Raw genomic sequence first — 12,410 nt, forward strand, 5'->3', positions numbered from 1 at the left:
ACACTTCTCCCTCATTAAAGACTTCTCTGACTACAGACCAGTGTGGACCGGGGTGCCAGAACTCAGGGACAACTGGCAAGGACAATTACCAAACATGAACCGCTGGAATTTAAGTGACTGCTGGCATTTTGACTGGCATTTATTGTACAAAACACACCCAAAAAAGCCTTTTATTCCCCTTTGATTGAAGAACTCCCAAAACATATTTAGTGTATATTTCAAATTTTGCCTTTTGGGATCCCTTCATTAGTTGTTCTTATCTAGAAATTCATATAATCTTTGTGGTTTGGGGTAAAAATGAGCATGCTAATTGTCAAAAACATCAGTGTCAAGCTGTTTTTTCAAGGAAAAAAAACTGCACTTTACAATTTACAGCTGATTCCCTCTGAAAAGATAGCCTTTCTAATGCAGGGAATATGGTAGGGAAATTCCTCTGTTCACACCTTCCATCTGGAACCCAAGGACTCACATCTGTTCCTTCTTTGTTTTTCTATATCTGTCTGTCGTGTCTCAGCTCATTGGCTACAGCGAGAAGCCTGTCAACCTGCAGATGTTCATCGGAACAGCAGATGACCGTTACTTGAGGCCGCACGCCTTCTATCAAGTGCATCGGATCACCGGGAAAACTGTAGCCACAGCCAGCCAAGAAATTATGGTCTCCAGCACCAAAGTTCTCGAAATTCCTCTCCTTCCTGAAAACAACATGTCAGCCAGGTAAACGTCAAAAACACTTTGAGGGTCACATTATTCATGAAGGCATTATGAGCCCATCACCATGAAGGAAGCCCCGTCCAAGGAAAAATTACCGTGTTAGTTATTGTACATGGGTGTAATATCTTCCAAAGGGTGTTTTATGTATTTTCTTTATTTAAATAAACAGTCAGATTGAGGACAGAAGGAAAATTTGAGGTTTTCTCATGGAGAATAGGAAACATGGCTAACACATTTTATTTATATATTCATGACCTGGAACACTTGAATGATTATATTTGTTTAAGATCTGGTTTCATTTACACTGGAATTCATAGGAAGGTAACTGGTAGGGATTTTCTCATTTATAGCTGTAATAAATCATATTCACTGGCATTTTTAGTCTGTGATTCCACACTTAGAGCACTGGCTCTCATTGCCAATCTCCTGCTGGGCTTGTGGGTTATTTTATCACTCCTAGGCATTAACTACTTAAATATGTCTGATACTTACCAACCTAGTGGTGGTGTATGGAGCCAACTATTTTCCCTTTACTTTGCAGTATCGACTGTGCTGGCATACTAAAGCTGCGGAACTCAGACATTGAGCTGCGGAAGGGGGAAACGGATATAGGAAGAAAGAACACACGGGTCCGCGTGGTGTTCCGAGTGCACATCCCTCAACCCAATGGGAAGGTGCTATCACTGCAGGCCGCCTCCATTCCTGTAGAGTGCTGTGAGTGTCTGCTTCCTCACCTGAGACTCCTACACATCAAAAGGATTGTTTAGAAAAAAGAGAACAAATAGTAAAGTATTGAGAAAAACAACAAACAAAAAACATTCTTGTGGACATGTACATATTTTCTCACACATGCGTCTATTTATTGTTTGCTTTCATCATCTCTCTAGATCTGATTTTTGGAAAATTGTTAAAGATGGAAATGTATTGTCTGTTCCCTTCTGACAAATATTCACACATTTACACAATATCCCTACATACACAAGAACAAAACCCTTTAAAAAGTTTTTTTTTTTTTTTTTTTTTTTTTTAACTTTTGAATCCTCAAAGTAAAAGATTTTACATACTCTTGCCCACCTCTTTGTTTCTACCCCAGCCCAGCGTTCAGCTCAAGAACTGCCCCAGGTTGAGAAATCCAGCCTGACCAGCTGTCTGGTCAGCGGGGGAGAAGAGATGGTCATCACTGGATCCAACTTCTTCCCAGAGTCCAAGGTTATCTTCCTGGAGAAAGGCCCCGGTAAGAATTGTGTCTGTGCAACGGCCTAGTTTGAAACAGTCTTCACACTGAAAGCAGTGTGTGAAACATATTTAATGGTGAATAACAGTTTTTTTTCTCAAAATGTTGTATAAAACATAAAATGCGTTCTACGAGGATCTGTTTTTTATTCCAGCCCAACATGATGAGGAAAATGAATAAGTTTTTTTTTTATATATAACAATCACAATGTTGGAATACAGTGCAAACAACATGAAAAATGAGGAAAAAAATATTAATGGAATTTTCATTCAATCAGCCATGTCAGTCTGATGCACTTATATAGAAGGTTATTATTGGTTTAATTAGCTCAAAAGGTTTATGTGGCAAAAGTAAAAGTAAATATCTAAAATATGTATTAATTAATATTGATTGAATAGTCCATACTTCTGTGGAAAACTGGGGTTTTGTTGAGCTTAAGGTGGCTTGTATCTGTTACACTCTTCCTACTACAAGCTGAAGATTTGCTTAAACTGCCTGCAGTATTTCACTTGTATCTCTTAAGTCACAGGTTTTTCTCTGCCTTATCCTTTTCTCTTTTCCATTTTGTACACTACTCTATAATAAAGGACAGGTAATAGCTGGATGGAAATTTTAAATGGATGACATTTGTTGAACCAGTTTCTACCTGCCCGTGGTACCTTTATGGTGTCGAGAAACAGATTCAAGTCTGCACATGGCAGATATTCAAGAAGTTTCTCTTTGAAAGCAACTGCAAAGATTTTCTTTAAAAAAATCTGCCTGGAGGAATGTGTTGAATCTTTTAAGCATGCCAGCTGAAGCATGGCAGAGAAATGTAGCAATGGAAAGCTCAAGTAGGGAGAAAAGTTGGGCCTCATAGTGCATCAGGGCCAGTGGAAAGAGAGACAGAAACAATGTGAAAGTAAAGGAGAGCATGGGGTTGATTAGGATTGTGGCAGTGATCCCCCTCATCATAACTAATCTTCCTGCTCTGGTACTGAAAGACACTGATTAGTTTAAGTAGAGAAATGGAAGAAAAGAATGTCAGAAAGAATAAGAGGCAATGACAGATATTTTTCCAGCATCTTTCAGGAAAACAACAGCAGATTTACCAAAAACTGGTGATACTCAAATACTGCCTGTGTGCGCACAGAAATGATGGGATAACAGAAATGATATGAAAACCAACATAAATACAGAAAAAAGCATCTCTTTGGTACAACTTTAGTGTGAGTCTTGCATTTCTACCTTGATGTAACTTTGTAAAAGTCATTTGGATTTCACACAGTACATTTAAAGAAGTTTAAGCAATCAGGTTTTTTTTTTTTAAATCTGAGAACGTTTGTTACTGTAAGATATTTTGTTTATTCTATTTTAATCTCAAGCAAAATAACCATATTCAACAGTCGTTCTTTTGTTTTTTTCGTCCTTTAACTATAACAGTAATATTTATTACCTGTATTAGAAAAAGGATTGAAGGGAATGTATTTGTTTTAGAATGTCATTTCTGTTTTTTTTTTTTAATCATAATTAAAGTAAATTTGTAGACAGAAACAATAAAGCAAGAAGAATATAAATGTATGCAGAATGTACCTGAGAATCTACTGGCTGGTCATTAAATATGAACTGGTCCAGCAATTATCTTCCCTTCAAGAATGGGTGTGTATAAATTTTCTAATAAAACATGTACATGTATACCTGAAGACGAGTAAATGACTGTAATTGCTCAAATACAAATTAAATTAAATTAATTAAATATTAAATCAAATTAAATATGGAAAATGATACTCTGTATAAGTCGTTCAGCTTTATGAAAATCGGTGTTTATACAAAAGGTTTGACATTGAATACATTGCTGATAGAGGCGGATCACTCAACTGATGTATTACAGTGAAAGCTACATGAATACACATTTAATCCCTAATTTGTGTTTAATATTGTTTCTTTTTCTAACAAGAAAGGAGACCTGTGCTTCTTGACTCATGTTGGAGAGCACATGGTGCCTCGGCGAGTTATTGTTGTAATGTGGTATGAGGTTCCTGTTGGTGCTTGTTGTCTGACAAAGCATGTGGGGCCCTTGCTTCTGCTTGTTGAATGTCAACAAGCTGCATGGCAATAATGCATTGCTGTCAGCTGGAAAGAGATTCAAGGTCATTGCTCACAGAAAAAAACATCATCTACTAGTTCAGCTCTTCCTGCACAAAAGGTGCAACTTCTTTAGGCTTATAACTCTCCAAAGTTCTTGTGGATTAATATAACTAAGTTGAATTTTCTCGTGAGATTACAAGTCCTTAAAGAAACAAAAGACTGGGTTTTGGTAGAAAGCTGAACAATTCAAACGCATCAGAACTCAACAGTTGAGCTCATTTGTGTGTTCATGTAGGTGGGGCCTCTCTGCAGGCGTCTTGCAGATGCCTGGCAGTGGTATTTGGGGGAATCCTTTGGGTTTTGTGGAAGAGGCCATGCAGGTGCAGAGTATACTTGCACCATGTAGATATCATGAAAAAGGAAGCTGCAAATTTTTTTCCTTTGACTTAGAGGGCATTTAGCCACCACCATAGTTTTTATTCATCTCAAAGCTCCAGTGACTTTAGATTCTCCCAACCACAGTGGATGTCTTAGTGTCTTCACACCAACTACTTTACTTAAATAAGCTGCCCCTGAAATGTTTGTTCACATAATTAGACTTCTCAGAGGAAAACTGGAAAAGAAGCTCATGCTTTTTTTTTTAAAAAATTTTTTTTAAAATAAATACTTGGCTAAATGTTAACAAGGTAAGCCAAACAGAAGGATATTTGCACATTTGATTGATATTTAATGGCTGCTTAGATTTTCTCCATGAGGATTGACTTAATTTTTATGTGTCTTGATTCTCCAAAAACAAATGAAAACTGTGCTCCCTTCTAAAGGCCTGTTATACTTATTAAGCCCTGTCTGCTGGAACAAGCAATGCAGACGCTTTTGTAAGAACACGGAAAAGAGAGAAAAATATCCTCTCAGATGGAAAAAAAGACACGAGACTTAAAAGAAGAAAAGAGTCTAAATGTAGAATTCTGCCCTCAGTACAGATCTTCTGTGGACTTATGACTATTTCTTCTATTGATTTTCATACAATGCTTTATATATATTTACCCTTTAAAGCCCAACCCCATGGAAAATGTAAGAAAAGTCCAACTTTTTGAGTATTAGGTCTTTACTTGGCCCTTTAACAAAACGTAACAAAGAAACGTAACCATTTTTTGGGCGGGGATATTTACTATTTACTTTGTGGTAAACCAAAATTATGATTGTGTAATCTTCTGCTTCCTGGTATCATCTAGGGGGCAGAAGACAAGGATCAGATTGTGTTCAACTGGATTTTGAGCAAAGTTTTTACCGTAAAGTGGAACAAAATGTCTTTGAAACCTTGTGTATCAAATATGATACATTTGGCTTTATAGGATTAAAGATGTTATATTTCCTCAGGTATGGGAGGATGTAATTAGATGTCACTCTCATGTCTTGGTTCATTTGTTTATTGATTAGCATCACAATATGGTGTATTTTGCTAGGTCAGTGCACAGAAAGAGTTGAATAGTTTTCTCATACATTGGTCTTGATAAATAAATATGGTTTATTATGGCTTTATTATATACACTTTGGTCTACTAAAGCAGAGTTTATAGTAACAATAATCATGGAGAAAATTGGATGATTTCTGCTTTTAGTTAAAGACTTTAATCAGATGGCACCAAAATTATCAATAGCTTATTAATTTAGAATGTATTTTGTTTTTCTTCTCAATTTCCTTGCAGATGGACGACCACAATGGGAAGTTGAGGCCAAAATAATCCGTGAGAAAACTCAAGGTGTAAGTATTTTTCATTTGTTTTTGCAATTTCACAGGATTTCCTTTTGTAATATTTAAACAGTTTCTTCCTTTTTATTAGTACATGTTATATTTGTATGCATTTCTGTAAGTGGTACAACGTTAATGGCTAAATCTGTTTGTTAATAATGTGAAAATGTTTTTGCAGTCATGCATCATAGTGGAGATCCCTCCTTACCACAGTAAGACTGTGAGCTCAGCTGTGCAGGTGCAGTTTTACGTCTGCAATGGTAAACGGAAAAGGAGCCAATCACAGCGCTTCACCTACCTTTCAGGTGAGTGTGGAGATTGTCATAATATTTAGAGTCACTTTAAGAACCTTGATTCAGTATTTGTATTAGAACTTCAAATGATGACTGCAATGAGTTGCTGTTTGTAGGTGTGAGAGTTGATTTGGATTTTGTGAATTTCTTATTTTTGTTTTAAAAAGTTCAACTGAGAAGTCATTGGGTTACACCATTGGGGCTTTGCTAGTATTGTTTCTCTTTCTCCAAAGTAAAGCATTGCTGTGGTTTAGAGGGGAAACTTTCCACAAACAATAACAAAAACACCTGCCAACTGGTTATTTAGTAAAGCCTCCTCCAGCTATTTAACCAGATGTGTCTTTTTAACAGGCACTAGTTGCTTTTGCATGACGTTTTATGATACCAATCTTTTCATATCCAGGAAAACCTTACTGTACACACATCATTAGCTGTTGTAATAATTTTTTCATCAAAATAAACAAATCAAGGAAACTCTGCATTTGTATTTTTTTGATGTGTTTGTGTAATGTTTTCGTGATAGTCACATTTTTACCTTGTTGATATTGTTATGGTTTTTTTTCCCCTCCTAAAGCCAGTCAAACTGAAAGAACAGTTGGCGGAATATAATCACATGTGAGCATTTTGTGCAACACATCCAAACCTTGAGTTTGACCGCAACGGCGTGTATGTTGTGAGTGTTCTGTGTTGTGTTTGTGTATGTGTGCATATAAGCGACCTTGCCCATCCACCCACCCAGCCTTTCTGTTTGCAAGCACGCCCACTCTGCATAGGCAGTTCCTGTTTTCCCCGCTGACAGATCAGTGCAGCCAATCAGAACAGTGTAAAATCGCTCGGCTCTGTCAGTCAGGCTGGGTTGCTGACACCACTAGTGTCACCACGGACACCACCTGCTTTATTGTGGCAAAGAAAGAAAAAAGAAAGTCAGCCAATCGGTGGTGTTTCATGTTTTATTATGATCATCATTGTGAGGCTCTGTCCCAATTTAAGCATACATTCAGAGGAAGAAAAGTAACCAATATATATGGAAATCTTGTTTCTTTGTTTTTGTTTTGTTTACAAGCGCTGCATTTGCCTCATGTATTAACCGCCATGTTTTAATGCAAGGTAAAGCTCCCCCCTCCCCCTCCTCACTTTACCTGGCTCCATTTTCAGTTTGAATAAAACCCCATTTAGCCTTTTTGTGCCTGCCGGTAACTCCCAGAGGCCAGGGTGAGTATAAGGCACAGTCGGTGAACTTGTTTGTTCTTTCGATGTGTTCTTGGCTAGGGGGCATTCAGCTCCTCTTCCCACACATTGCACATGATGGCACCCAGACCGACAGCATATGCTCGCCCTCTGATTCAGAACTGGATAAAAATAAAACTTACTGTCACAAGGCACCAGATTGGGAAATAGGTTACCGATTGGCATCACAGTGCTCTAAGCTGTCACGGCCCCATTTACTATGAAAATATCACCTAGTGTGGGGATTTAATTTTTATAGCCTGGAAAGAGAATTATTTTATAGTTGCATATTACTGGGAAGGTTTTAATTTTTTGGCTTGCTTTTTTGGTTTTATGGAATTTGTCTTACCGTAAAAGCCGAACTGAGGGAATTAGTCATGGTTAAGGATCTGGTGCAACTCAACTCGGCTACTCCTTTCCTTTCCTTTCCTTTCCTTTTTCTTTTTTTTTTTTTAATAAGTTAATGTCTTGACTTGCCTTTCGTCCAAAGACTGCTGGGATAGGCTCCAGCTTCCCCGCGACCCTGAATTGGATTAAGCGGTTAGGAAATGAATGAATGTCTCAACTTTTTTTTGTTTTTTAATCAATACTTCACAGTGTATTGGATTTTTCCTTGTACATCTCACAGCTTAGCTAAGTTGTCTTTGTTCATTTTCTTGCGTATATATTTGTATATTTACTATTAGTGATAATATGTGTATTAACCTTTGTTCCGTCCTACTTCAGTCAAGAGTCCTACTAAGTTGACCTGATACTAAGCAATGATATTAACACATTGCAGCCCGCAGTATTTCTCCTAATGGGGTGCAACAATGTCTCCAGAGCAGCCCTAAAGTCCTTCTCATGCTGAAACACTTCCTTCTTTTTTGAAGAGAGAAGTCATTTGTAAATCCACTCTGTAGACACATGGGGAAGTGTAGTATGTCCTGCCTGTGTCACTGCAGCTTCATGCTGCAATGTTGCAATGATAAGCAGATGATCCCGCCCACATTGATGACAGAATTTCTGCTATGGAAAGTGAAGTAGAGAAGAATCGAGTTAAGCCGTATTGTGCAATGACAGTTTTTATTCCTAGTATTTAATGTAATCCATATTATAGTTTGTAATCCTGATATCTTTTGTTTATTTTCTTTTCCTCCCCCTCTCTCTCTACACCTCTCTGTTTCCAGTCATGGTGAAACAGGAGCACAGAGATGAGCTGGATCTTCCTTCAGTACCCCCCATTTCCATACCCCTGGCACATGCTGCTAGTCTGGTCCGCACCCAGCTGCCCTCTCCTGAGCAGGGCCACCCATCGGAAAGCCTTCTGTCCAGCTCCCCCCGTGGCCTGGCCACAGGCTCCGGACCTGGCCTGCTCCCTCTGCCGGGCCCCTGCCCTTCCCTGGGCTCCCCGTCTTTTCAGCACCTGCCTCACCTCCAAGGTCACAGTTTGCATCACCCACCTGCAGACTGCCACATGACGTTCCACCAGAGCTCTAGTCCTGCTTCTCCCCAGCCCTCATACCAGCCTTTGCAACACAGCCACAGTCAGAGTCACAGCCTATCCTTCAACGGCCAGCCCAGCCTTTCCCCTCAGGGTTATGAGAGGATGCCCTTTCAGCACAGCCCCAATGCGGCATCGCACCCGATGAGCATGGGGATGGTATACCCGTCCTCTCCATGCTCCTCACCATCAGCTCCCTCCTCCTCATCCACCAACTCTATTGTTGGATCCCCACAGACCCAGCAGCCTCTTCTCACTCCTTCATCCCCACACCTTCACACACTCGGAGGCTATCACTGCTCTCCCAATCCCAGCCAGGTGCCCTCTCCAGGTGGGCATTCCATCACTGGGCAGCACTCATCACAGCTGCAGAGAGCAATGAGCTACCACCCAGTGAGTCAGAGGTCAGCTTCCTGTCCCACACCATCTACTGCCCCCCCACCACACATGATCCCTTCACCCCACTCAGGGCCTTCCTCTCCTCAAGTCCACTCGCTGCCCTACCAGTCTCCCACCTCATCTTCCCCCACCTCAGGTGGCAGCCCTCTGGGGCCTCTGCAACAGCAGCATTCAGGACAACCATCTCCTCAGGCCACAAGCCCAGTCATGTCCAGCCTGTCCCCAGGAGCTGTTGGACCACTGGTCCATCCTCTGAGTCCTCAGGGGCCCTTCCCATCGGAGGGGGAGAGGCTGAACATTAAACAGGAGCCAGAGGACAGGGAGCCCACCTTCCGCTCCATCGGTCTGCAGGACATCACACTGGATGATGGTGAGCTATATGGAGTCATATTTTTCTCAAAAGATCCATAAAACTGTGTCTTATTTACTTACTTATCTTTATTCCAGCTCAAATTTAAGTCCAGCTGTTACATTTAAGTAACCAGTCAGTAAACTGTCATGCTTTGCGAAAAGTAAAACCAGATTAGAACAATAAAGTTTGTTCAAGAATCACATGCCTTTGCTGCTGTGATTAGTATAACTTTGATTTAACTAACACACAGAGCAGGCAAGGCCGTTACCATCACCACTCCAGCAACATTTTGTGTTTCCTTTTTTTTTGTCTGTTTCCCTCCTTATGAATTATAATGTGCATGTTTAACTCTGATTCTTAACTTTTCTATCAATCCACTTCTCTGCTCTCATTATCACTTTCCCATCCTCACCCAGTCGGTTGGCATGTGTTATTTAGAGCACAGCCATCTGTGATCAATCTCATTTTCTGTCCGAAACGAGGGAGCGCTGAGGGATTAAATTTACCCTACAAAATGTGACACACAAGATAAAATTATACCTGATGTAAAACAATACCAAGCACTAGTCCCTGCGTTTTCAGAGGGCTGGAACCTTGATTTCTGATAACAGCGAGAGCGTTTCATCTGTCACTGCGGTCCACTGTTGTGTTCCCAGATTTATTACTGAGAGGTCCTGTGACTTGGTATTAGGTATCATACACACAATAGGACTGATATCTGTTGCATTACATTAAAGGGCCTAATTGAGAAGTGCTAAGCTTCTCTATTTCTGGCAGCAGCTTGAAGATTAATTACACTTTGAAATTTTTTTGGCTTCTTGGAACTGGGGAACTGAGGAGGATTGCATCATTTTGCAAAAACTGAAGCTGGTACACTGCAGTAATAACATCCTGTGTGTGCTTGTGTTTACGTGAGCCTGTGTGCACTCATGTTAACAAGTCTAATTAGGATTCTCAGTCAAACTTGTTGACTTTAACAAGTGCCCTTCAGGTTTTTTTGCATGCATTTAGCACCTTTTTTTTCCCCTTCGTGCATGAACTTCTCTTACCGAAAAGATGTTAATCCAACCTCCTCTAAATCATCTACCTCCTTATCTAGCACTCAGAGCTGCACCTGCTTTTCTTAACCCCAGTTGCATATGCAGATGAGGGTTCTGAAGCTTTAGGGTTAATAAGTAGCCCAGTGAGGCCTCGTCAGGGAGGGGCGATATAGTGTGTTAGCAGGGGTCATCCTAATTAACACAGGGCCAACTGTCAATAAATCATGTGTGCAGGACTAACAACCACAGGAGTTCATCGTTGCAGAACATTAACGAACACACGTGCTTATCGCCTCCCTGATTCACTGCCTCTTTGATATGCACACGTGAAATACGTTTGTCCTGAGATTTCTCAGCTAAAACTGTAACTCCGACATTATTGTCTCGCATCAGCTGCTGTGAAAGTAGCTGTGTGCGCTCCAAAAGAGTGTGAGAAAAAAAGTTTGCAGCACTGTTGAGCCGGGAATTTAAGATCTCCCCTTTTGAGCTTGTGGCTAAAAATAGCTTTCTGTGCCAGCCCAGTTCTGTAGGCCATGCTTTAATGTAGCAACAGGAAGCCTCACACAGCTTGGAGTTTTAGGAGGTCGCAACACACTCTCTTAAGTAGATCACTTTCACCCCAATACGGCAGAAGGCAGGTCAGGATAGATGCAAACATAACTCTACTAACTGGGGTTACATTGAAGATAAATTCATGTACAATCAAATATGCATGTGTATAAAAAAATTAGTACGTGTAAGATTTTTTTTTTTTTTTTAATATTGAGATGTAATACTTTAATTAGCATTTTAATCTTTGTATTTGACTATTGTGATTGGCTCACTCTCATTCCAAAAGGGGAAAGCAAATTTCTGATGTAACATTCAGTGAAATGACCATCAGCCTATCATCTTCAGCTCTCAATCTTCTCGCTGCGAGTTACCTGATTCCTTTACTTTACATTTTATATTGAAAATATGTTTTACTGTCAGATTTTAACTTGCTGTGGTTTCTCATAAAGAGTTCATGACTCACTAAATGAACTGCCTCAGTAGTATCATTGACTTGTGACAATTGGTATGAGAGGGAATACAAATGTGTGTGTAGAAACGGCTCTGGTTCGCAAGCAGATGGCCCTTGTGACGCACATCAGAACATGTTTGAGATGTGTGTATGAGAGAGAAATGTTGTATTGTGATTGTGTGAATCTATTTGATGTTGTGGAGGTCTGTGTGTGTGTGTGTGTGTGTGTGTGTGTGTGTGTGTGTGTGTGTGTGCTCTATGCATGTTGGCATAGAGCAGCAGACACAGGAGGTGAGAAGACAGACTGACAGACAGATGGACAGACAAGTTCTGGCCCCAGCTCCACTGCAGGGTCACTCAGCCAAGACATTCAATCTGAAATATATTTGGCAATTGAAATAGAGGTAAATAAATGATAATTTAATTAAAAAGCTCCATTATAAAAAAAAATATTTATGCAAATAAGTACATGGATCTCTTACATACAATAATGAAAACATTTAATTTTTCTGAATAATCTTATCTTTTTTTTTTTCTTTTTTTTTTTTTTAAAAGCTTGAATAATGGTCTGTAATTATGTGAAAAGGAAAGAAGGGACCTAAACTAAACTACAAACTCCAAGCCCTGTTCGTTAAAATCCTGAAACAGAATGAACAGACAAGCCAAAGATAATTGGTGTATTTAGAGTAATCTTGTAACTGTTCATTCCCAGTAGGTTTAACCAGTTTTACCAAACACTTACTACTCCTACGACAGTGGTGTGTAGATTCCACTCCATTGACCAAAGTGACTTGAAGAATGAAACTGGCTGTGACTGGTTACAGATGTCATGATGACTGAACAGTCTGAAGA

General features: G+C 39.8%; 1 protein-coding gene across 1 annotated transcript in view; it reads left to right on the forward strand.

The window, feature by feature from the left end:
- nfatc3a (nuclear factor of activated T cells 3a) overlaps window positions 1-12,410 on the forward strand; it is a 70,671-nt gene that overhangs the window by 48,803 nt on the left and 9,458 nt on the right. Inside the window, exons 4-9 of the mRNA XM_079241319.1 lie at window positions 515-714; window positions 1,253-1,425; window positions 1,805-1,945; window positions 5,718-5,773; window positions 5,940-6,066; window positions 8,451-9,533. Coding sequence (XP_079097445.1) covers window positions 515-714; window positions 1,253-1,425; window positions 1,805-1,945; window positions 5,718-5,773; window positions 5,940-6,066; window positions 8,451-9,533 — 1,780 coding nt within the window. The remainder of the gene's footprint in view (window positions 1-514; window positions 715-1,252; window positions 1,426-1,804; window positions 1,946-5,717; window positions 5,774-5,939; window positions 6,067-8,450; window positions 9,534-12,410) is intronic.

The sequence above is a fragment of the Telmatherina bonti genome (assembly GCF_933228915.1).
Source record: "Telmatherina bonti genome assembly, chromosome: 1".
NCBI lineage: Eukaryota > Metazoa > Chordata > Actinopteri > Atheriniformes > Telmatherinidae > Telmatherina > Telmatherina bonti.